Raw genomic sequence first — 24,905 nt, 5'->3', positions numbered from 1 at the left:
CAAAAAACAGCATGTTGTAGCCAGATCCAGTGCAGAGGCAGAATTTAGAGCTATGGTGCATGGAGTGTGTGAACTCATATGGTTGAAAAGACTTGTTCAGGAACTGGGATTTGACACTGGAGGCCCTATGAGACTCTATTGTGACAACAACGCTGCCATCAGTATTGCCCACAACCCTGTTCAGCATGACAGGACTAAGCATATTGAGGTTGATAGGCACTTCATCAAGGAGAAGATAGACTCTGGCTGCATTTGTACTCCTTTTGTGAAGACTGGTGATCAGTTGGCAGACATCCTCACCAAGGCCCTTGCCTCTCCTCAGTTTAATTCTCTTCTAAGCAAGCTGGGAATGCATGATATATATTCTCCAACTTGAGGGGGAGTGTTAGAGTTATTAGTAACTATGTAACAGGGGTAGTTTGGGAACTAGGCTGTGAACTAGTTGCCTTGTTTTGTATTTTTATCTTGTTTGTCTTATTTACCTTGTACCTCCCTAGGGAGGTGGATGTAATAACTCTGTAGTTCTATTCAAGTAATATAGAGTGTGGAGAATCTCCAACACACAAGAGGTTCAACCGTAACACTCTCTCTTGGTCTCCTTCTTCCTCTCATCTCTTCTCCTCTCTCTCACCTTGTTCTTCTCTTCTAACTAAACCTAAAATCTAACTTATTTGGGGTTCAAATAGTATGCTAAAATTCACATTACATACTGTCAATGCCTTACTAGTTAGTAATATATCTTTCAATTAACTTTAAAAGATGCAATTGCATAAAAAAAAATACTCACCAGCCTTATGTAGCAGATGCATAAGTTGATTTTCCCAGCGATCCTTCATAATTTTGAGGATGTGTTTGCTATCTCGTGGATTCGCAGTGTACACACTTTCATTCATCAAGTCTATGGCAGCGTACAAATGTGGCATGGTTGGCCCCTTGAAAGCAGAGTCAACTATATGCAAGACCTTGACCATTGGGTCCAAAATTTGTACCACTTTATGCAGCTTTGTCCAAAAGTCATCTGATGAATGGTAGCATGTGCTTCCCTACCACCTTGGGTATTGGACCCGTTCCAGTCAAACCATTCTTCAGAAGCAAACATAGCTCTAAGTCCGAACTTCTTGGTCTCAATACTCTTGAGTGCAATGTAGTTGATGGCGAATCTAGTTATGTCCGGCCTCACCAAGTCACCCCCACACTTCTCACTCAAGAGGTTTAATGCAAACCTATGGTTGTATACAAAATTGGTCATTTGTCTTGCCTTTTCCACAATAATGTACCTATTTGATCTTCCCCATATCGTTCAACATGAGGTCTATACAATGGGCAGCACAACATGATCAAGACTCAATTTGATGCCAAAGTGAAGTCTCTTCGGAGTAATAATGGCACGGAGTACATGGATGGTACATTTTAGTCTTATTTGGCAAACCAAGGTATCATTCATCAAACAAGTTGTGTTGACACGCCTGCCCAGAATGGGGTTGCCGAAAGGAAAAACCTCCATTTGTTGGAAGTGGCTTGGTCGTTGATGTATGAAATGAATGTATCCTCAATGTACTAGAGTGACGCTATTCTCACAGCTGCCTATTTAATCAATCGTATGCCATCTCGTGTTTTAGGTGGTAGCTCTCCTTTAGAGGCTCTTCAAGGTAACACTACTTTCATTATCCCACCTAAAATGTTCGGCTGTGTGTGTTTCGCCAGAAATCACCATCAGAAATGGAAATTTTATCCTCATGGGCTTCGCTGCATTTTTCTTGGTTATTCGCCCACTCAGAAGGGTTACAAATGTTACCATCCTCCGTCTCGCCACCTGCTGGTCACAATGGATGTGGTTTTCAGGAGACCAAGGCCTATTACTCGCGGTCATCACCTCTTGAGGGGGAGTCTAGTACTAGTGAAGATGTGCTGATTTTTCCTTTTGACACCTTAGTTGATGAGTCCTTGACTCCTCCAGCTGAAACCGATCCTCTTGTTGAAGGGGAGTCTATTGGTGTTGATCCTTCGGTTCAGGGGGAGAATAGAGGCAGCAAACCCATGAAGATGTTTGAGTTAAAATCTATGAATGGATAGATTCAAGCAATAGAACAAGATCCACAGCAAGGGAAAGAAGAAGAAGAGAGTTAGGAGAAAATCGATTGTAAGACAGAGACTTCTCCACTCACCTATTTTCGTCATTAACATTCTTGAAATTACATATGACTCCCTAAGGAGGTAAAAGGAAATAAGAACAAAAGATAGAAAGTACAATTTAATATGACTTATAACCAAGGTTTAATATTTCGTGGTATCTCGGGCCTACCGAGATATCCGAGATACCCGAAATATCGCAAAATATGACCGAAATATTGCATTTTTTCTGCAATATTTCGGGGGTCCATCTCGGGGGGTATTTGGCCATATCTAGGCCTGAAACTTCATGGACAGCCTTATTTAAGCTTAATAAACACATTTAAACCATAAAATTGTAAAAATGTGAATTCAAATTGGTGTTTTGGGCTTGCACCCTTGATTGACATACGGTCGCCGACCCTAATGTATAAATAATTAAATACACATAGATTAGGCAGTTAATATTTAATAATAGTATTTGACTTCATCACATATCAAGTTAAAGCCAATACACATTGATGAGTACCATGATTCTCATAAACTCCATAATATTCAATAACTCGCTTAAAGCCTTAAAGGCAATACACTAAGTGTCAAAGTCAGTAAGTCACAAGACTCACAACTCGTAAGTCACAACTCACAAGTTCATAGATCAATGAAATCACAACTTAAGTTACAAATTACAAGTGCTAAACTGCTAATAGTAGTTGTTGTGCCTCCCTGGATCAATCCCACTCATGCCTCGCTGGAGTCGACGTCCATTGCTCTCTGTTTGAAGGACATATGTGGACCACGGTATAGAATCGGAGAAGAAACGAGTGTAGTCATCCACAAGTGTCACGTAAATGGAATCATCAACATACTGTAGGTAACCTATCCTAGGATATAAGCTAGGGTTACCAATCGATCCAGTCCGTGAAGAAGATGATCCACTGTGATATGATGTTGGCGCCGGCGCAAGAGGCGATGGCATTGGCTGCATGTATGGCTGGTGAGGTTGGTAGCTAGGTCCGCTAGGATATGCAAAGATGTTATCTACAAAAGATGATCCAGTATGTCCCTGGGACTGGGACTGGTAGTCATAGTCCCCTACCCCACTAAACTGCCCATATGATGATGATCCATATCCATATCCACCGTAAGGTTGTGATGCACCATAATCCGATGCCAATGGAGTGGTATGTGCGTCAAAAGATGGGGCACACCAATGTCCAGTCGGTTCGTAGATCGGCCATTGGTGTCTAACATATATTTAATTCATTACCATCTAAGTCATATTACCCCTAATTATTTCCTATTTTAATTGTAGGAAAATGAATTTTTAAAACCAGAAAATAAAAAAAAATAAAAAACATATGGAAAAAAAATTTCGACACCGTGAGGCTATAGATCGGCCTCCGGTGTCTAACAGATATTAATATCATCACCATCCAACAAAATTTGTACATAGTCTTTTCAAAAAAATAGTTTTAGAGAAATAGAATTTACCTTAAATAGTGGAAAAAGGCTTGGATGATGAGCTTAGATGACCCTCCGATGAGTTTACCGGCGAAAATCCGACAACAATGTGCTTGAATAATGGCTAGAGTGTTGGATGAGAGCTTGGAAGAGTGGAAGAATAGGCAGAAGACTGAAATTCCTTAGCAAATGCAGCTCTTGGTCGAAATATGGACCAAAATCTGCGAAATATTGTATTAAAGCCCCCCTTCACGTGACACTTTAAGCCAAAATACCATATTTCGTCGATATCTCACGAGATATCGACTCGATATCTCGTGAGATATCGAGATATCGTCGATATCATCGATATCTCACAAGATATTGACAAAATATGGTATTTTTTCATTTCGACCTGATTTCGCATCTCGGTAAGCTCAAGATATACGAAATTAAGCGATATTTTGGCGAAATATCGCGAGATTTTGAACCATGCTTATAACTAGCCAATTACAAAAGTACCCTTTATAACATAAACTCTAACACCCCCCTCAGGCTGGAGAATAAAGTCATGCACTCCTAACTTGCATAAGAGGGTACTGAACTGGTTACGAATGAGACATTTGTTAAAGATATCTGCCACTTGATCACCTGTCTTCACAAAGGAAGTACAAATGCAACCAGAATCCAACTTTTCTTTAATGAAGTTCCTATCAACCTCAATGTGCTTCGTTCGGTCGTGTTGCACAGGATTATGGGCAATACTTATAGCAACTTTGTTATCACAATAAATCCGCATAGGTCCCTCGGTGTCAAATCCCAACTCTTGAATCAACCGCCTCAGCCATATGAGTTCACACACCCCATGAGCCATGGCTCAAAATTCTACCTCAACGCTAGATCTAGCTACCACTGGTTGTTTTTTACTCCTCCATGTAACCAAATTACCACCTACAAAGGTACAATAATCAGACGTGGATCGTCTGTTAGAAACTGAACCAGCCCAATCAGCATCAGTGTACCACTCTAGTCAGCATCAGTGTAAGCCTCAATACGAAGATGATTTTGCAGAGACAAGAGAATCCCTTTTCCTGGAGCTGACTTCAAGTAATGGAGAATACGAAGAACAACAGCCATATGAGTGGAGTAGGGATCATGCATGAACTGACTGACCAAACTTACTACAAATCCAATGTCCGGTCTGGTGTGGGAGAGATAAATCAATTTTCCCACTAAGCATTGATATCAACCCTTATCAACCGGATCACCATCCTTCTCCTACAGATGAGTAGTAGCTTCCAAAGGATTATCACAAGGATGACATCCTAACAAACCAGTCTCTGAGAGTAGGTCTACAACATACTTCTTTTGGGAGAACTGGCAACTTCAATCCCAAGGAAATAACTTAGCTATCCTAGATCTTTTATTTCAAATTCTCGTCCCAAGAAAGTCTTCAAGTAAGAAACTTCATCTGCATCATTACCAGTCACAACTATGTTATCAACATAAACTATAAGAAGAGTGATCTTATCTCCATTTCGCTTGATGAACAAGGTGTGATCAGCATTACTATGTTTGTGTCCTACAGAGATCATTGCTTCATGGAAACTGCCTAACCAAGCCTGAGGAGATTGCTTCAGCCCATATAACACCTACTTCAGCCTGCAAACCTTCCCATGAGTCTTGTCACAAGAAAAACCTGGAGGAATCTCCATATAAAATTCTTCTTCTAGTTCTCCATGGAGAAAGGCATTTTTTATGTCCTATTGCTGCAAATCCCAACCTAAATTTACAACATATAACAGTAAAACCCGAACAGTATTCAATTTGCAACTGGGGCAAATGTCTCCTAATAGTTGATCCCATAGGTCTGAGTAAAACCCTTGGCCACAAGTCTGGCTTTGTATCTATCCATAGTTTTCAAGGCGCCGCCTAGGCATCTAGGCACTTTGGTCGACTTGGGGGCCTAGATCACCTAGGCGGACGCCTTGGTCGCCTGCTTGCTGTCATCTTGCTTTTTTACCCTCTCCAACGCCTTGGGTCACCTAACCTCCGTGACAACTATGTATCTATCTATTGTCCCGTCCATCTTCTACTTGATAACAAACACCCATTTACAACCGACTGGTTTCTTACCTGGAGGAAGAACCTCTAGCTCCCACGTCTCATTTTGGATAAGGCCTTCATCTCTTCCATCATGGCTGTTTTCCACTTTGAATCTACAATCGCCTCCTGCCACTTTTGAGGAATAGAAACAGAGGAAAGAGAAGACACAAATGCACGATAGGAAGAATACAAAGAATCATACGAAACAACATTGGAGATGGGATGTTGGGTATAGGACCTGATGCCATTACGAACAGCAATAGGTAAGTCAAGAGAAGGATCCTTACCAGATGGTGTAGCAGATTGTGGATCTGGATCAAGGTGGCATTGAATTGGGTCTGAACCATACGATGAAATAGCTGAAAACAGTGAAAAACCTCACTTTTGTGCATCATGTATACCCAAGTGGTCCGAGTAAAGCAGTCAATAAAGGAAACAAACCATCTATGGCCAGAAATGGAAGCATGGCGGGCAAGGACCCACAGATAAGTATGAACTAAAGCAAAGGGAGAAACACTTCTTTTATTCAAAGGAAAATAACTGGAACAAGTTTGTTTGGCCAAAACACAGGCCTCGCATAAAAACTCATCCGTTTTACAATCTTTGACTAACTGGGGAAATAAAAAAGCTGAAGTTGTAAGTGGAGGATGGCCAAGCCGACAATGCTATAGATGGAGATCAGGAGAAGTGGTTGAATGTTACTGATGAGCTGGAGATGAAGTTGGCAGAAGAGAATGGTTGGTTTAAGGGGCGAGAGGGAGCGTGGAACTACTACTAGGATTCTCATTGTTCTTATTTCGCTTTCTACTAAAAGGAGGAACATGGAAAAAAGTTTAATTAGAAACTAATTGTGCAAAGATGCGATTCATGACTCCAGCATAAAAAACAGCACATTAATCCCGGAGCTGTGGATCTGGGGAATAAGCATTGGCTAACTCTGTGCCAGCAGCCACGAGTAGCTCCCTATTCAGTGCTATGCATGGTTCCTTGGTAACTCACCGAGAGTTTCGGGTTTAATACCGATATTTTAGCAACAAATCCAATAAATTGAAGTGTAGTGCTTGGTGTATTGATCTTTTTTGGAAAGGGAATGTGTGCAAGTTGTTTATTTCAAGAATAGGCTGGATCCAACCAGCTGCACCACTTTCTTCTCTTTTTTTTTTTTTTTCTTCTTGCAAACTAAAAACTAGGAAAGAAAGGCAGTCTGGCTCGTGTCGAGTAAGTAGAGACCACCATGTGCCTTACCACCCCCAATCTTTTACTGACTGAGGAAATAAAAGGCTAGAAGTTCTAAGTGGAGGATGGCCAAGCCGACAATGCCATAGATGGAGATCAGGAGAAGTGGCTGAATGTAATTGATCAGCTGGAGATGAAGCTGGAGAAAGAGAAGTCTGACCCGTGTCGAGTAAGTAGAGACCACCATGTATCTTACTACCCCCAATCGTGTACCCTTTGACCAGATCCTAAATGACACAATGAGAAGGAAAAAAAGTGATTTTGCAATTTAATTCTTTGGTAAGACTATTAATTAAAAGAAGATTAGTAGAAAAAGAGGGAACATGCAAAACAGAACATAAGGTAAGGGTAGGAGAGCAGCGAATGGAACCCTGTCCATTAATAGGAGAAAGGGAACCATTAGCCCCTCGAACAGTGTCTTTCCCAAAAGAGAGAGAATATTGGTGAAATACATGGGAGGAGCCAGTCATGTGATCAGTAGCACTGGAGTCTATAATCCAAGGATTGGAGACAGCCGATGCACAATGACTACCGATTGGAATACCTTAAGCAAAGTGAGAACCAGAAGGAGCAGTAGGTGCAGAAGCCGTAGTAGGTGCAGCGGAAGAGGCCTGTAACATGCGACGGAAAGCCAGAAGTTCATCCGGAGTGAGACCAATGTCTGTAGAAGGGGCAGCAGCAGTAGATTCAGTATGATTAGCCTTGGGTTTGGACTACCCACGGCCACGTTTTGCACTTTCGCCTCAAAGTCAGCAGGATTCCCATGTAATTTCCAGCATTGAGTCTAGTGTGATAGTGCTTGTTGCAATGTTCATACTTTACAGGCTCTTTTGAGACAGTGTTACCACCATCAGTAATGGTAATAGAAGTAGGAGGGGAACCAGCTTGTAAGGCAGATCGATCAACAATAGGTTTGTGCAATATAGCAGCTCTACGAGTCTCCTCTGTATGAACCAAAGCAAAGGACTGCTCTAGTGTAGGAAATGGAGATTGGCTAAGCACTTGTACTCGAATAAGGTCATACTCAATGTTTAGACCTGCCAAGAAGTCATACACATGGATTTTGTCAAGGTGTTTGCGATAGGCAGCAATATCAGTAGCAGTAGAGGGCTGAAAATCTGAGTAATGATCCAATTGCTACTCTAAATTCTTGAGGGCAACATAATATTTAGAAACGGACAGCTCCTTTTGAGTGGTGTCATGAACCTTCTTGCGAATCTCATACACCTGAGCATCATGTTAGAATATCTTGTATAGGGGTAGTTCTGTCACTGTCTAGTTATAAGACATGACTAAGTTGTATTTACCTCCCTAGGGGTAGTTTTACTTTCTTGTCTTATTTCTCTTTACCTCCCTAGGGAGGCTTTTGTAATTTGGAAGACTTAAATTAATGAAGCTAATATGTGTGCTGAGACTTACTCAACACACACAATCGATTTCTCCCATTCTCTTCTCTTCTTCTTCTTCTTCTCTCTTCCCTCCTTCTTCTTCTTGCTGTAAACTTCTCCTCTTACCAGATTCGATCTACCCTTGAGTTTCAACTTGGTATCAGAGCTAGGTTCTCTGGTTTGAGAGTCGGCTTAGCTCAGTCCTCATCTTCTCCTCTCTTTGGAACCCTATAAATGTAAAGGGGGTTCCATTAGAGGCTGTATATGTGAGATCTATACTCCTTACAGTTTTGGGAGTGTTATTCTCTAAGTTGGAGAGTTTAGGAGCTGCGAAGGTGACTTGAGGCTATGGAGGAAGACAGGCAAGTTACCGCCAGCCTGTGAAGCTTCTCCTTGGTTTTCCTTCTCTTCTCTACATCTTGGTATGAGGCCTATTGGAGTTGCATCGCCTAGGGGTGTTGTTTCAAACCCCAAAGCTCTTGTTTGTTGAAAGGACCTGCTGCCTTACTGCCAGATGTCTTGAAGACTTGAAACCAGGCTTTGTTTTTCTGCCAGCCTAGGAGTGTCTCGGTTTCGATTCTGCCTTTGGCAGCTTGGATAGCCTTGGACCTTGTCCCATTTGTGTCGTATGGGAGTGCTTCTTTGAAGCCCTAAGAGCCTGCCCTTGAAGGGGGAGCATCAGAGGACTACTACCACTTTTTTCTGCTGGTATACAGGTATCGGCTGCTCTGTTTTTTGCTTTCTCTGAGGTCTGCTGTATTGGATGGCTGAATGTGATAGTATTACATCTTGATTATTGGGTGTTATAGACTAAAGGTTCTTGGCTACTAGAGGAATTTGGGTTGAGTTATGCAATTTTTTGCTTTTCATATGCTTGCTGGTTTTTTAGGCTTGGTCTCAGCCTAGTGGTTTAGTTGATTGAGAACCATCTGTGTATTGGTTTGCCTCCTTGTGTTTGGGTTGAGTATACTCCCCACTTGTGCAAACAACTTATCTTGATTATTGAAGTGTTTGCCTATTATGTCCACTGTGTCTGGACAAGATTCTGAGGTCAGTGGACCAATTAGAGTCGGCAGTCCAAGTGGTGGTTTCCCAACCATGGCTTCCTTTGATAACCCCAACACCCAGATCTCAGTTGTGAAGTTGGACAATACCAACTATTTGGATTGGTCCTGTTCCGTGAAGTTGTCCCTACGCAGTAGGGGAAAGTTAGGGTATATTACTGGGTCTATCACAGCCCCTGCTACTATTGATGCAGGCTATCTCAAGTGGGAGACTGAAAACTCCACTGTTATGACTTGGTTGATATTCTCCATGAAACCTAAGATAGGTCGGAGATTCATGAGTAAGGAGACTGCAAAAGATATTTGGGACGGTGTATCCAGAGTTTTTGAGAGAGTTGGAGATTCAACAAAAGTGTATCAAATTCTCCAAAAAATCATTCATATGAAACAGGGTGATAGGAGTATATCTGAGTACTACAACTCTATTATTAGCTTGTGGGAGGAATATGATCATTATAACAATCTCCAGTTGTCCAATGCTGAGGATCAGGCAAAAGTCTACAAGAGCCAAGAAAGGGAAAGGATCCTTATTTTGCTTGGTGGTCTTAACTCTGAATATAAGCCTCTTCGCCTACAAATATTGGGGAGATTTCCCTTTCCATCTTTGGATGATGTGTGCAGTTATTTGCAAAGTGAGGAAACCCGGAGGACTACTATGGATATTGGACCATCAACAGAGAGGTCTGCTCTTGTTTCCAGTTCCCAGAAAGACTGGAAAAGTGGGGGGAAAGGCCGTGAGAGATACAAATGTGACCATTGTGGCAAGCTTGGACATACTAAGGACCGGTGCTGGGATCTTTATGGGCAGCCCCCTAGTACGCGTGGTAGTTCATCTAATGCCCGTGGAGGCAAGCGAGGGGGAGCTAAGGCTCATTCTGTGACATCTGAGTCCGAGCCACCTGGACTGCAGCCTGCTCCTAATTCCCTCTCATAGGATGACATTGCAGCCCTACGTCGGTTGATGTCTCACCTTAGAGGGTCAGCTACTGGTTCTAGCTCTGGAGGGTCTACCACTTCTGCCTCAGCTCTATAGGTCTCATCTGCTACCCCTACTGCACCCACCTAGATTATTAACTCTGGAGCCTCTAATCACATGACTGGTATGTCCCAGTACTATGACTCCTATTCCATTTGCTCTGGCCGGACAAGGTGAGGGTTGCTGATGGTTCCTTTTCCTCTGTCTCTGGTAAGGGTAATGTGCAGGTTACTCCTTTTATTTCCCTCGAGTCTGTTCTTCATGTTCCTGACTTTGCTACTAACCTATTATCAGTGAGTCACCTAACCAAATCCTTACATTGTTGTGTCACTTTCTTTCCTTCTTATTGTGTTTTTCAGGATTTGGAGACAAAGAGGGTTATTGGCAGTAGGACTGAGAAAGGCGGACTCTATCTTCTTGAGCCACAGTTACCTGCTCAATCTACTGCTGCAGCTTATGTTTGTGGTCGGAATGACCGTAGTACTGTGGAGTCTGTTATGCTTTGGCATCAGCGTTTGGGTCATTCCTCTTTTGTTGTTATGAGGAGACAATTACCCCACTTGTTTACTTCTTTTCCTGCATCTTATGTTTTTCAGTGTGAATCTTGTATTTTTGCTAAACATTGTCGCACATCTTATCCTTATCGTGGTAATAGATCTACTGCACCTTTTTCTCTTGTTCATACTGATGTTTGGGGGCCTTCTCCTACTACTTCTTTATCTGGATTTCGTTATTTTGTTTCCTTTGTGGATGACTGTTCTCGGTCTACTTGGACTGTTTTATTGAAACAAAAGAGTGATGTTTGTGATGCCTTTAAGGATTTTTATCAACTTATCAGTACTCAGTTTGGTACTCACATCAAGATTGTTAGATCTGATAAGGGGGGTGAGTACCTGTATGGGAGGCTCCAACAGTTTTTCTCTGATCATGGTATTATCCATCAATTGGCTTGTGTTGACACCTCACAGCAAAATGGGGTAGCTGAGCGCAAAAACCGCCACTTACTGGAAATCACCAGAGGTCTTCTCTTTGCTATGCGTGTGCCTAAGACCTTCTGGTCTGATGCACTTCTTACCGCTGCCTTTCTTATTAATCGGATGCCCACTCCACTCCTAGGCTCCTAATCCTCCCTGGCTCTTCTTTCTTCTCAATCTTCAGTTTTTCCTTTGGCTCCCCGCGTCTTTGGCTGTGTTTGTTATGTACATGTCAAAAACTCAGCCCGTACCAAACTTGATCCCAAAGCCCTCAAGTGCATCTTCTTGGGCTACTCTGATTTACTCTGATTCCACCAAAGGGTATAAGTGCTACCATCCTCCTTCCTGAAGGTGACTTCTCTCTAAAGATGTCACCTTCTTTGAGTCTATTCCTTTTTTTTCTCCTTCCCCTAGCCATTTTGTTCAGGGGGAGAGTACGACCAGTGAACAGAATGCGGATGTCATTCCCTTTCTATCTCCCTTGCCTACCTCCACCTCCCGGTTCCTATTTTATATTGGAAAGTACAAAGAGGTGGATGTTGTTGATATTGATGGTGGTGATGCTAGCAGGGAAACAGAATACAAGGGTATGAGATTCAAAGAAGATGGTGTATTCACAAGAGGTGAATCCTTGTTGAATGGAAAAGGGAAGCAACCATGGTATAAGCAACCCTGCCAAAATCCCTCTTTGGATCCACATCCTCAGTCTCATTCTCCTCACTCAGGTAATCCCTCTCCTTCTGAATTAGATCTTCCCATTGTTGTGAGAAAGGGGAAGAGAACCTGTACTAACCCCATAGCCCAGTTTGTTTCCTATGACTCCATTTCTCCTACAGGTGTTGCCTTTTCCACTGCTCTTGAGTCTTCTTCCATTCCAAAAAATGTTGCAGAGGCCTTATCCAATCCAAAGTTGATGCAAGCAATGACTGAGGAAATGGTGGCTCTAGAGAAGAATAATACTTAGACAATTGTTGATCTCCCCAGGGGGAGAACTTCTGTTAGATGCAGATGGGTTTATACAATCAAGTATAGATCCGATGGTACAGTGGAAAGGTACAAAGCTCGGCTGGTTGCAAAAGGGTATAGTCAGGTATATGGGATTGACTACCAGGAGACTTTTGCCCCTATAGCCAAGCATAACTCCATCAGGGTTCTTCTTTCTGTAGCAGCCAATAAAGATTGGCCAATGTACCAATTAGATGTGAAGAATGCATTTCTTCATGGAGATTTAGAAGAAGTAGTATACATGGAACCTCCACCTGGTTTTAAGTGTCCCTCAGCTGAAGGGAAAGTGTGTTTGCTGAAGAAAGCTCTCTATGGCCTAAAGCAGTCTCCTAAGGCCTGGTTTGAGAGATTTCGACAAGCCATTCTGAAGAATGGCTATTCTCAGAGTCAAGGTGACCACACCTTGTTTATCAAGAGAGGTAATGGTACAGTTACAGCCCTCATTGTCTATGTTGATGATATTATGGTGACTGGGAATGATGTTGCTGAGATAAATAGATTGAAGTCTTATTTGGCTAAACAGTTTGAGATCAAAGACCTTGGACTCTTGAAATACTTCTTGGGAATTGAGGTATCTAGATCAAGGAAAGGGATCAACATTTGTCAAAGGAAATTTGTCTTGGATCTTCTGAAAGAGACAGGGATGATGGGGTGCAAACCAGCTACTTCCCCCATTGATCCGAATCATAAACTTGGTGATGACTGTGGTTCTCCTCTTATAGATGCAAGCAAGTACCAAAGGTTAGTTGGGAAGCTAATCTATCTCTCCTTGACTCGACCAGACATCTCCTATGCAGTTGGAGTGGTGAGTCAGTTCATGCATGCTCCCAGGAGTGGTCATCTGGATGCAGTGTATCGCATCATTAGATATTTGAAATCCTGTCCAGGAAAAGGTCTTCTATTTGCCAGGCATGACCATTTGCAGATTGAAAGCTACACCGATGCTGATTGGGCTGGTTCAGTCTCAAACAGGAGATCTACCTCTGGGTATTGTACCTTTGTGGGTGGTAATCTAGTTATCTGGAGGAGCAAGAAACAACCAGTTGTCGCTCGATCCAGTGCTGAGGCGAGTTTAGAGCCATGGCCCATAGAGTATGTGAACTCATATGGCTAAAAAGGCTTCTTCAGGACTTGAGCTTTGAAACTGAAGGGCCCATGAGACTTTATTGTGACAACAAAGCTGCCATAAGCATTGTCCATAATCCGATTCAACATGATCGAACCAAGCATATTGAGGTTGATCGTCACTTCATCAAAGAGAAGCTGGACTCTGGGTGCATTTGTACTCCCTTTGTGAAGACAGGTGATCAAGTAGCAGATATCTTCACTTAGGATCTCTCCCCTAGTCTATTTAGTACCCCATTGTGCAAGTTGGGAATGTATGACATTTATTCTCCAGCTTGAGGGGGAGTGTTAGAATATCTTGTATAGGGGTAGTTCTGTCACTGTCTAGTTATAAGACATGGCTAAGTTGTATTTACCTCCCTAGAGGTAGTTTTACTTTCTTGTCTTATTTCTCTTTACCTCCCTAGGGAGGCTTATGTAATTTGGAAGACTTAAATTAATGAAGCTAGTATGTGTGTTGAGACTCACTCAACACACACAATCGATTTCTCCCATTCTCTTCTCTTCTTCTTCTTCTTCTCTCTTCCCTCCTTATTGCTGTAAACTTCTCCTCTTACCAGATTCGATCTACCCTTGAGTTTCAACTCATCATTCCCTACCTGCCCATAAGTCTCCTTGGCAGCACTCCATATTTGATGGGCTGTTTCCAGTAATAAGTAGTTGCTGGAGAGGTCAGGTTGCATAGAGTGGATCAAATAGGACATCACCATAGCATCATGGGACACCCATCGGTCTTGGAGAGAACCAGGTTCAGCTGGCATAGGGGTACTCCCAACAATATGTCCAGTAAGCCGGTAAACCTAGACCACATGTGGTAATTGGTGCCATCGAGCTTGATAGGAGCAGCAAGAGGGAGAAATTCAGTGCGGGTCTATCCATCAATCTCAGAAGTTACAAAATAAGAATCTGAGCCTATCATGGTGGCAGCCAAACAATAACTTGAACAAGCAAGGAATCGATGCAGCCAGCCATGAAGAACCAAAAAACCTGGAATCGATATTGGGAGAATTCGATCCAAATAAAAGGAAATCTGAAGTTTGCAAAAAAACTCAGAAAACCTTGCTGAGATTAATATCGAGTGGGCCCTTTGTGTGAAGAAAACCAGCAACAGTGGACAGCCCTAACGCAAAAATTGATAGGTGTCAGGGTTTTAGAAAACCCTGAAAGTGGAGATCGATTTAGGTTAGGGGGCTTCAAAAAATTGTAGTAGAGCTGGGATAGATGCTGGTCAAGACTGCAGATGAATCTCCAACAAGGGGAAAATCAACCTTCAAAAGTGATAGAGGCTTGATCTTCAAAACATGGAGAATTCCAATATCGCAGAGAATTGTGGTAGCAACTATTGAGCAGAATTAATGGTTAGGTAATGGAAAGAAGAGGTAGGTTGAGGGCAGCAGCTAGATCATATGATCACCTCATTAGTGCTGCCCTAAGGTGAAGAATGAGAACCAAGAAGAAAAGGAGAGAAATATCAAGGGAAAGAGAGAGGGAAGAAAAAACGATGGGAGGGTGGTGGGTTTTGAAAAGTTGGATCAAAGAAAATTTTGGTTCTGATACCAAGTTAACAAAACAGAATTTAGTGAATGGCTTGAATGATCAATGTGATCACTAAGCACCTTTATTTATAATTTTTAATGAGAGAGGCAGAATTACAAGTAAATCCCTACATAGCCGACTATACTAGCTATGGGGAAAAATAAAGAAAATACCTAAAATACCCTTATCGGGTTACATAACTCAACAGGATCATTCCACCTATTACAGCCATAGAATGCTCAATAAGAAGAGAAACCAGAATCTGACGATACATGGGGAGCACCAATGAGTTGAGCTATGCTCTTCAATCAGCTCCTATTATTTACCGAGCTGTTGGGGGTCTGAAAGAGGGCCCTCAGGCGATCCAAATGCTCCAGTCCTCATCCCAAATAGTGAAGAGATGAGAGAGAATCAAACAGAAGACTCTACAGGCTGGCTGTAATCTGCTGTCCAGCTTCTAGGGCTTTAAATCCAAATGCTCCAGTCCTCATCCCTCCATTGATGTTGGTTTGAAGGATATAGCTCCAAAGAATGTAATATGTGTGGTATTTCACATAGTATAGCCTCTATTGGAACCCTCTACCTTTCTAGGGTTCCAAGAAGAGGTGAATAGAACAACCAAGCTTTATTTGACTCTCAAACCAGAGGACCAAGCTCTGATACCAAGTTAGAATCTATGAATGGATAGATTCAAGCAATAGAACAAGATTTACAGCAAGGGAAAGAGGAAGAAGAGAAGAGAGTTGGGAGAGAATCGATTGTGAGGGAGAGACTTCTCCACTCACCTATTTTCTTCTTTAACAACATTCTTGAAATTACATAACTCCCTGAGAAGGTAAAAGGAAATAAGAACAAAAGATAGAACATACAACTTAATATGACTTATAACAAGCCAGTTACAAAAGTACCCTTTATAGCATAAACTCTAACGGTTTGTTCGGAGTCGCTTTCCCAAATAGCAAGATAACACCACTTCCACTACTGCTCTACCACCTCAATCGGAGCCCTTTGATCCAAGCCCTCCTCCAACTAATTCTGATAATGTTCTTCCCTCACTTGATCTTTCACTTGAATTACTCATTGCTGTTCGAAAGGGAACTAGGACGTGCACTCAACATCCTATATCCAAATTTATATCTTATAATTCTCTTTCTCCTTCCTATTATGCCTTTGCGCTTTCCTTGTCTTCTATTTCCATTCCTCAAAGTTGGCAGGAAGCTATGACACACTCTCGCTGGAAAGAAGCTATGCCAGAAGAAATGCAGGCACTTGGTAAGAATGATACTTGTGAACTTGTAACTCTTCCTCAGGGAAAAAAGCTTGTGGGCTGCAAATGGGTTTTTACCATAAAACAGAGGGTCAATGGCACTGTGGACAGATATAAGGCCAGATTAGTGGCTAAGGGCTTCACTCAGACCTACGGCATAGACTATCAAGAGACCTTTGCACCTGTTGCAAAGATGAATCAAGGTTGGGAACTGCAACAGCTTGATGTAAAAAATGCTTTCCTTCATGGGGAGCTTGAAGAGGAAGTTTGCATGGAAATTCCTCATGGTTTTGCATGCAAAGAGACTCACGAGAAGGTATGCAGGCTGAAGCAGGCATTATATGGGTTAAAACAGTCAACCAGAGCATGGTTTGGCCGCTTCCACAAGGCGATGATATCCGTGGATTATACACAGGACAATGCAGATCATACCCTTTTCATTAAACGATCTGGCCCGCATATCACTGTTCTCATTGTGTATGTTGATGATATAGTTTTGACAGGAAGTGACTCTACAGAAATCTCCAACCTTAAAAAATACTTTGGTCAAGAGTTTAAAATTAAGGATGTGGGTCAGCTTCGATATTTCTTGGACAAAGAGGTGGCTCGTTCAAGTCAAGGTATATTTTTTTTTATCCCAAAGGAAATATACTTTAGATCTTTTGTCTGAAACTGGGATGCTCGGGAGTCGTCCAAGTGATGTACTTATTGAGACTAATTCTCACTTAATGAGCAATGATGGAGATCCGGTTGACAAGGGACAATACCAACGACTAGTTGGTCGGCTGATTTATCTTTCCCATACTTGGCCTGATACAGTAAATGCAGTGAGTCTGGTGAGCCATTACATGCACGACCCACGTACCAAGCACTTTGAGGGAGCATATCGTACTCTATGATATTAGAAATCTGCCCCCGGTAAAGGAGTTCTTTCTCTCCACATGGCCATATGAAAGTAGAATCTTTCACTGATGTTGATTGGGCTGGTTCACCGAATGATCAGAGGTCCACTACTGGCTACTGCACTTTTGTTGGAGGTAATCTTGTGACATGGCGAAGTAAGAAGCAGACTGTGGTTGCAAGATCAAGTGCAAAAGCTGAGTTTCGATTAATGGCGCTTGGTATTTGTGAGTTGCTCTGGCTAAACGGCCTTCTACAAGATCTTGTTATTTCTCCACTGCTCCCTATGATGTTGTATTGTGATAGTAAGTCAGCCATTCGCATTGCCCATAATCCGGTACAGCACGATAGAACCAAGCATATGAAGATCGACCGGCATTTTATCAAGGAGAAAATTGAGCAAGGACTTATTTGTATACCCTTTGTTAAATCTGCAGATCAATTGGCAGATGTCTATACCAAGGGTCTTAGTAGTCAAATTTTCCAGTCTGTTATTTCCAAGTTGGGCATATGTGAATATGTGATTACCATGCACCAACTTGAGCGGGAGTGTTGTAATACAGGATTCAAGGGTAGAATTGTCCTAGGGATAATATTGTAATTGTTCCCATTCTAGATCTTTCTATTCTCTATTATAAATAAAGCTGGCCTGTGTCACATTGACATAAGTCATTATTCTCTCCCAAAGATTTCATCACATTAACACTAAGCACAATATTCCGAGCCGACCTGGATCTGCTCTTCATTTAAGTTCCATTGGATTGAATATGAATCAGTTGGATCCAGACAAAGTGCTTCTAAGAATGCTGGACTGGGATCTTTTGGATCTGACTATGGTTTATGTCTGTTTTTGCTAGTCAGTTGAACATATTCCACACCTAATTTCTATCCATTCTAAATGATGACATCTGTTTTGCTAAAGATGTATGTTGTGCATTATCAGGATGATTCATTGGAAAGAAGGAATATAGCAAAGTTCTCTCAAGTGTGGAATGAGTTCATCAATAGTATGCGCATGGAGGACTTGATCAGTAATCGGTGAGACTGCTCTTTCTTATTGTGTTCTGTATTTTATCCCATAGGTTTAAGTTATTTCTTAGGTGGTTTTTTATTGTCCAGGGAGAGGGACCTGCTTCTTGTACCATATTCTTCAAGCGACATATCTGTTGTCCAGTGGCCACCTTTTCTTCTAGCGAGTAAAGTATGTTTTATGCAAGGAATCTTATGTTAAATGATATGATCAAGATATTGACTCTGCATTGTCCTCTCATTTCATTTTAAGTAGATACCTATAGCATTGAACATGGCGAAAGATTTCAAGGGGAAGTCAGACATTGATTTATTTAAAAAGATTAATAGAGATGATTACATGCATTCGGCAGTGATTGAATGCTATGAAGCTCTCAGAGACATACTGTATGGCCTTTTGGATGATGACGAGGATAAACTGTGAGAAATAGTGCTTTTGTTTACATACATTGTTTTGATTATAAGAAGATATCTTCTCTTAATTGTCTCTTTTTAATTAACGCTTTATGATTTTGTGGCTTTTCTTCCTTACCAGGGTTGTCAAACACATATGTTATGAACTGGATACCAGCATAGAGGAGCATAGATTCTTGAATGAATTCAGGATGAGTGAACTGCCTAATCTCAGCTCTAAGTTGGAAAGACTTCTAATTCATTTGGTCGTGATCTTGTTTCAACTCTCTTATTCTTTAATTGTTCAGTAGTGAGTTGGAGTGTAGTTCTGTCTCATTGGTACCATCCATTGACTTACTTGATGTCGCATGTTGACAGAAAGGTGATACAGACAATGTTGAGTCATATAGGACCCAAACAATCAATGTCCTTCAGGATATTATGGAGATCATTACAGAGGATGTCATGGTTAATGGACATAAGTAACATTCCATTCAAATGATTACTTCGATACTGCAAAATGTGCCTTGATGACTTGGTATCTAATTATCTTTTTCTCATCATTTTTATAGAATCATGGAAAGATCTCATAGAGGCAAAAAGGACAATGACAGAAAAGAAGAAAAATTTGGAAAGATAAACTTCCACCTAATGCAAAATAGCTCTTGGATGGAGAAGGTACACCTTGGCTTGTTGCCTTCATCTGAAATTTTGAACCATTGCATCTTTAGCTTTAGTCAATTCTTCTTCTTGTTATGTGTTTCCACCTTTTTATCTTCAGGTTATTAGGCTTCACTTGCTTTTGACTGTTAAGGAATCTGCAATTAACGTGCCCATGAATTTGGAAGCACGCCGCCGTATCACTTTCTTTGCTAACTCTTTATTGATGAAAATGCCAAGAGCTCCAAAAGTCCGAAACATGCTATCTTTCAGGTTTGGTCCTTTGAATCAAAGTCCTAGTAATTCTGTTATATATGTTGGCAATGAAAGTATTGTCATTCATTAAGAATGCTTAAGTATTATGCTGAAACAGATCTCAACATTAGATACAGAAATTATACATATTGAAAAGCACAAAAAAGGCACGTGGCCTCCAATAGGCCTGAAGTGCAAGGCGTAAAGTGAAATGCACACCCAATTAAAGAAATCTGTGGGAAAGAAATTTCTATAAACATGTACGAATGAGGTATATTTATCAAAACAGTAAAAACACAAACGTAACATCAAATTACAAATTATCAAGTTTTCCTTGACTCATAACTCAAGTTGTTGGATTATAATCTTCATTCTGCAACTAAAATATGGAAATAATTAAGATATTAACCTACTCAGCTAACCTATTTGTTAGGTTGATTATAGCATGTATGAAATGAAATTTTAATATGAAGTTTATATAGTACTGGATAGAGCTTCTATAGGAGAGCACTGGCTAAAGATCTGTTTTCATGCACTTTCCAACAGGGGGAGAAAGGGAAGGACCAAAGGAGGAAGGACAAGCAGAATTGTGTTTTTTTTTTTAAAAAATATTACCATGGCCAGGATGATGGAATTTCCATCCTCCCATATATGATATGATGCCAAAGTGTACCTTGATGGTCAAGCTTAGACAAAAAGTTGAAATCTGCTATAACTGTCAAGCCTTCCTTGCCACGTATTGCTTTTAGTAAGTCATGCTAACAGAACTAAAAAGGGGTCAGGTTGAAACGGAATAAAAAACGGGGTGAGCATTGATCAATCAGCAATTCCATCTGTTTGGACAGTGTGTCCCTTGTGGATGCTTTGGTCAAATGAACAAGATCACAGCTTTATTTGTTGGGGAATCTCTCTGAACAAATGGAGCAAGCTCCAAGTTGATTTCAAGTTGCAACATGAAAAAAAAAATGAGAAAGTGGAAAAAGGAGGAGAATTAAGGGAGGAGGTAGAGGAAGAACAGTAAGCTACTGAGTTCCTTTTTTTCTCCTTAGACTCAGTCATAAGGGTTCATCAAAGAAGTGAAAGCGTACTTGGCTTCCAGTCGTTGGTGGAGGAAAGCTTCAGTCCAATTACTCTTATATTCAGTTTCTCCCGAACCTCCCCCCCCCCTTTCCTTAGACTTGTTCATAAGGTTTCAACAAAGATACCGTTGAACATGGAAGACATGCATATGCTGAATTGGGGCAAAATTACAATGGAATATCAACTATTAAGTTTAAACTATGAAGAAATTAAGCAAAATCACATTTCATTATTCAAGCAAGTGCCTCTACCAATTCCCTGAACCAAGCAAACCACAAAGAAGGCACCGAAGTGCAGCCCCTGATTAAATCACTGTGCGGGACATGGAGGCAAGGTGCAACTCAAGCACTTGGCTTTGTTTTGCAACTCATGTATGGTGCCTGGTCTGATGCAGATAAAACACAGAAGTGGGCTTATTTTAATGGTAATAAGCCTTGGGTTGGGTTACATATATATGGGCCTTTAGTCCAATGGGTTTTTATTGCAATATGCCACTTTAATGGGCTAAAACTATGTTTAGGAGGTAGGAATTTGGGATTTACTTTATTAGTTAGGGAAATGTGTGTAAATCTACTTTTTGTGAATTTTGGAAAATTGGATAAATTAGTAAGCTAGAACGGTTAGGAGGGAGGACCATTGGTCTAGTTAGAGTTCTATTCCTCTAATTTTAATTGTTATATAAGTGTTTTAGTTGGCCTAGATTAGGTATTTGATTCCAGCCTTGTTTCAAGTTGTTTTCTTCATTATTTTATAGTATCCTAATCAGTTAAGACAACCTCCAGGGTAGGCTATTTTAATTTCTGCTATCGAATTCTCTGGGTTTCTGGGTTTTAAGAATCCTAGTCTTAGAAGGATTCTATCACTACCTTAAGATTTAAGATTTAGATCATTTTTTACAGATTCGATTTACTGCTTGTATTGTTCATTTGATTGGAATTCAGACTGATCAGAATTGTTTAAATTGAATTATCCGTTTTCTCTCAAACCTGTTTTGTCCTTTTACTGCGATCCTGTTACAAGCTAATCTCCCACTGGATTTACCCTTAGTTCGAGTTTAGCACTGCATTATGCTCACCCATGACAGCACTGACATATCTAAAACTATTTGCACTTAGATTACAACTATAGGCCATAATTGTTGCCAAGATTATCTCATTTATGCATTTCACCCTTTCATATGCCCAATCCACAAGAGCAATGGCAATATCTCTTCATATTGATGCAGTCATTCAGTAGCATCTTGGGATACCCAATGGAGGGGCCAGATTTTCTCTCATGTATGTGAGGATTAATCATGTAATCAAGGGTATTTATGAAATTTTATTTTTACAGCTCTGAAGGTGAGTTTAGCTTGTCGTAGGAAATGTTTGAGGGACCCATGTGTGTGTCGACTGCTGATTATTGGAGTTCCCATGGTAGAATTGATTAGGATTCCTTTTAAAAAGTATCTTTCTATTCATGTCATATGTGGGTGTGGAGATTTGAGAAATATGGCTTATGACATTATGGTCATAGCCCCACTTTATTTATAATGAACTAGAGAACATTCTAGAATAGGTACAAGGACAAAAACACCCCTAGGACATACCCTTGAACTCATATTACAACACTCCCTCTCGAATTGGTGCATAAATATCAAACATGCCCAACTTGCTAACTATAGAACTAAAATTTTTACTACTAATTCCCTTAGTGAGAATATCAACTAATTGCTCACTAGATTGAACAAACGGGACACAAATGACTCCTTGTTCCAGCTTCTCCTTGATGAAATGACGATCAATCTCACATAAATCTTGTAGGAGTCCCTAAAGCCAAAGGAGTTCACATATACCATGAGCCATAACCCGAAACTCTGGTCTTGCACTAGATCGAGCAATTACAGCTTGCTTCTTGCTCTGCCAAGTAACCAAATTTCCTCCAACTTGGTTACTATAACCTGAAGTGGATCTCCTATCAGCCGGACATCCCGCTCAATCTGCATCGGTGAAAGCCTCAACTCGCAAGTGATTTTGAGGAGAGAAAAGAACACCTTTTCCTGGGGAAGACTTCAAATACCTCAAGATTCTATATGCTACCTCTAGATGAGTTGAGTGAGGATCATGCATATACTGCCTAACTACACTCACAGTGAAGGCTATATCTGGCCGCATGTGGGAAAGATATTTTAGGCGTCCTACCAACCTCTGGTAGCTACCCTTATCCACTGGCTCTCCAGCCTTACTCTTTGGATGAGTGTTAGGCTCTAATGGAGTATTGGCAGGCTTACATCCCAACATCCTTGTGTCCGACAAAAGGTCAAGTGTATACTTCCGTTGAGATAGGAAGATACCTTGAGCTGAATGGGCAACTTCGATTCCAAGAAAATATCGCAGTTTTCCCAGGTCCTTTATTTCAAACTCTGTCCCCAGGTATGTCTTCAGTTTGCTTATTTCATCAGCATCACTCCTAGTAATTACTATGTCATCTACATAGACAATCAAAACTATGATATACTTGTTAAGAGTAGTTGTATCAGGGGTTTATATGTACATAACCCCTGTTTTATGTACTTTATGTGTCATTTGTATAAGGCCAAGGGCCTGAGTGTAATTATATATTCTTTTCAATATGAGCATGTTAGTCTCTTGTTTTGAGACATAACACACCAAACCAAAACCGTGGCTGCTCTCTTCAGTTTTCTTCTCTTCTCCTTCTTGCTCTCTAAAAGATAACATGGTATCAGAGAATTGATCCTGCTGTTTGCAAGTGTTCGAAGGAAGTTTAGGGAGTGAAGAAGGTTTTCTTTCACTTGGTTTCTTTGTTCAAGGTCCGTTAGGTTATCTTCTCCAACTTGTTTCTCTCTTGTTTGGAAACCAAATGGAGTGCTTCTTAGTGCTTTAGTTTCATTTGGGGGTCCTCTTTGATCTCCTTGGCTCCTCTTAAGCCTTCTGCAAGCATCCATTCATCCACTAAGAGATCTCGGTTTGGCTGTTCTGCCCAGAATTTCTACTAGCTAGAGTCTAGATTGGCACCTGCTCTTCAATAGAGCCTTGTTTGGCCATTGTTTATGGTTCATTTGCATCGTTTTTTGGTAAGGAGCATTACTCATCTTTACTCCGCTGCTGTTTGAGTATTTTCTGAAGATCTACAAGTGTTTCTAGCCTTTTTTGGCTATTGTTTGCCCTGTTTTATGCTACCGTTTTGAGAGAAATATGTTTGCTTGAAGTGCTGCTGTTTACATCTTCTAAGTGGTTGATTTAAGATCAAATATGGGTGAGAAAAATGTTGGAACACCCTTGCCCCTTGTGGAAACAGCTCCTTCTCTCCCTTTTTCCTTTGAGAGCCCCAATATCCAACTTCCTATTGCCAAGCTTGAGAACCACAACTATTTGGATTGGTCCCGATCCATGAAATTGATTCTTCGGTGTAGGGGGGAGATGGGATACATCAATGGCAGCATCAAGGCTCCTCTCCCTACCGACCAAGGATACTCCAAATGGGACACTGAGAATTCTCTTATGATGGCTTAGCTTCTTTTCTCAATGAAGCCTGAGATTGGAAGAAGATTTATGGGCAAGGAGACTGCCAAAGACATTTGGGACAGTGTGGCCCGTATTTTTGATCGAGTTAGGGACTCTACAAAGGTGTACCAACTTCTCCAACAGATTGTTAGCCTGCGCCAAGGTGATAGAAGCATCTCTGACTACTATAGTCTTGTTGTGCGCTTGTGGGAGGAGTATGATCACTATAGAGATCTTCAGTTGTGTCCTGATGATGAGGTCAAAGTGCACCGGTAGTTTGAGAAAGAGAGGGTCTTATTTCTCCTTGGAGGCCTTAATTCTGATTTTGAACCTCTTAGGGTACAAATCCTTGGCCGCCCAAGTCTTCCCTCACTGGACGAGGTGTGTGGATATCTACAAAGTGAGGAGACCCGTAGGGATGCCATGGAAACTGCTCCCACTGTTGAGCACTCTCCTCTGGTTTCTTCCACCCCTCAGGACTCCACTAAGGGAGCTGATAAGGGGGCTGCTAAGGGAGCTGCGAAGGGCCGCTTCTTATGTGACCATTGTGGCAAATCTGGGCATACGAAGGACTTTTGTTGGGATCTCCACGGGAAGCCTCCTTCTGGTTCCTCTGGGGGACTGAAAGGGCAGCGGAAGAAGGGACCTAAGGCTCATGTTGGAGTCCTTGAATCTGATCCCTCCTCTCTTTCCAAAGAAGACATTGCTCCATTTCACTGGATGGTTCCTCTACTACTCCTACATCCACTGCACTGCAGGCCTCTTCCTCCTTCGGTACTACACCTTGGGTCATTGACTCAGGTGCCACGGATCATATGACTGGTAGGTCTCAGCTGTATAACTCCTATTCTGTTTGTTC

General features: G+C 41.3%; 1 protein-coding gene across 1 annotated transcript in view; it reads left to right on the top strand.

The window, feature by feature from the left end:
* LOC122638882 (callose synthase 7-like) overlaps positions 1 to 24,905 on the top strand; it is a 115,160-nt gene that overhangs the window by 64,324 nt on the left and 25,931 nt on the right. Inside the window, exons 20-26 of the mRNA XM_043831734.1 lie at positions 18,070 to 18,164; positions 18,246 to 18,327; positions 18,412 to 18,575; positions 18,691 to 18,814; positions 18,927 to 19,030; positions 19,121 to 19,226; positions 19,330 to 19,481. Of these exons, the coding sequence (XP_043687669.1) occupies positions 18,070 to 18,164; positions 18,246 to 18,327; positions 18,412 to 18,575; positions 18,691 to 18,814; positions 18,927 to 19,030; positions 19,121 to 19,226; positions 19,330 to 19,481 (827 nt within the window). The remainder of the gene's footprint in view (positions 1 to 18,069; positions 18,165 to 18,245; positions 18,328 to 18,411; positions 18,576 to 18,690; positions 18,815 to 18,926; positions 19,031 to 19,120; positions 19,227 to 19,329; positions 19,482 to 24,905) is intronic.

This window comes from Telopea speciosissima, chromosome 9 (genome assembly GCF_018873765.1).
Source record: "Telopea speciosissima isolate NSW1024214 ecotype Mountain lineage chromosome 9, Tspe_v1, whole genome shotgun sequence".
NCBI classification, from domain to species: domain Eukaryota; kingdom Viridiplantae; phylum Streptophyta; class Magnoliopsida; order Proteales; family Proteaceae; genus Telopea; species Telopea speciosissima.
Note: the sequence above shows the minus strand (reverse complement) of the source record. Positions and strands in the feature narration are given on the sequence as shown.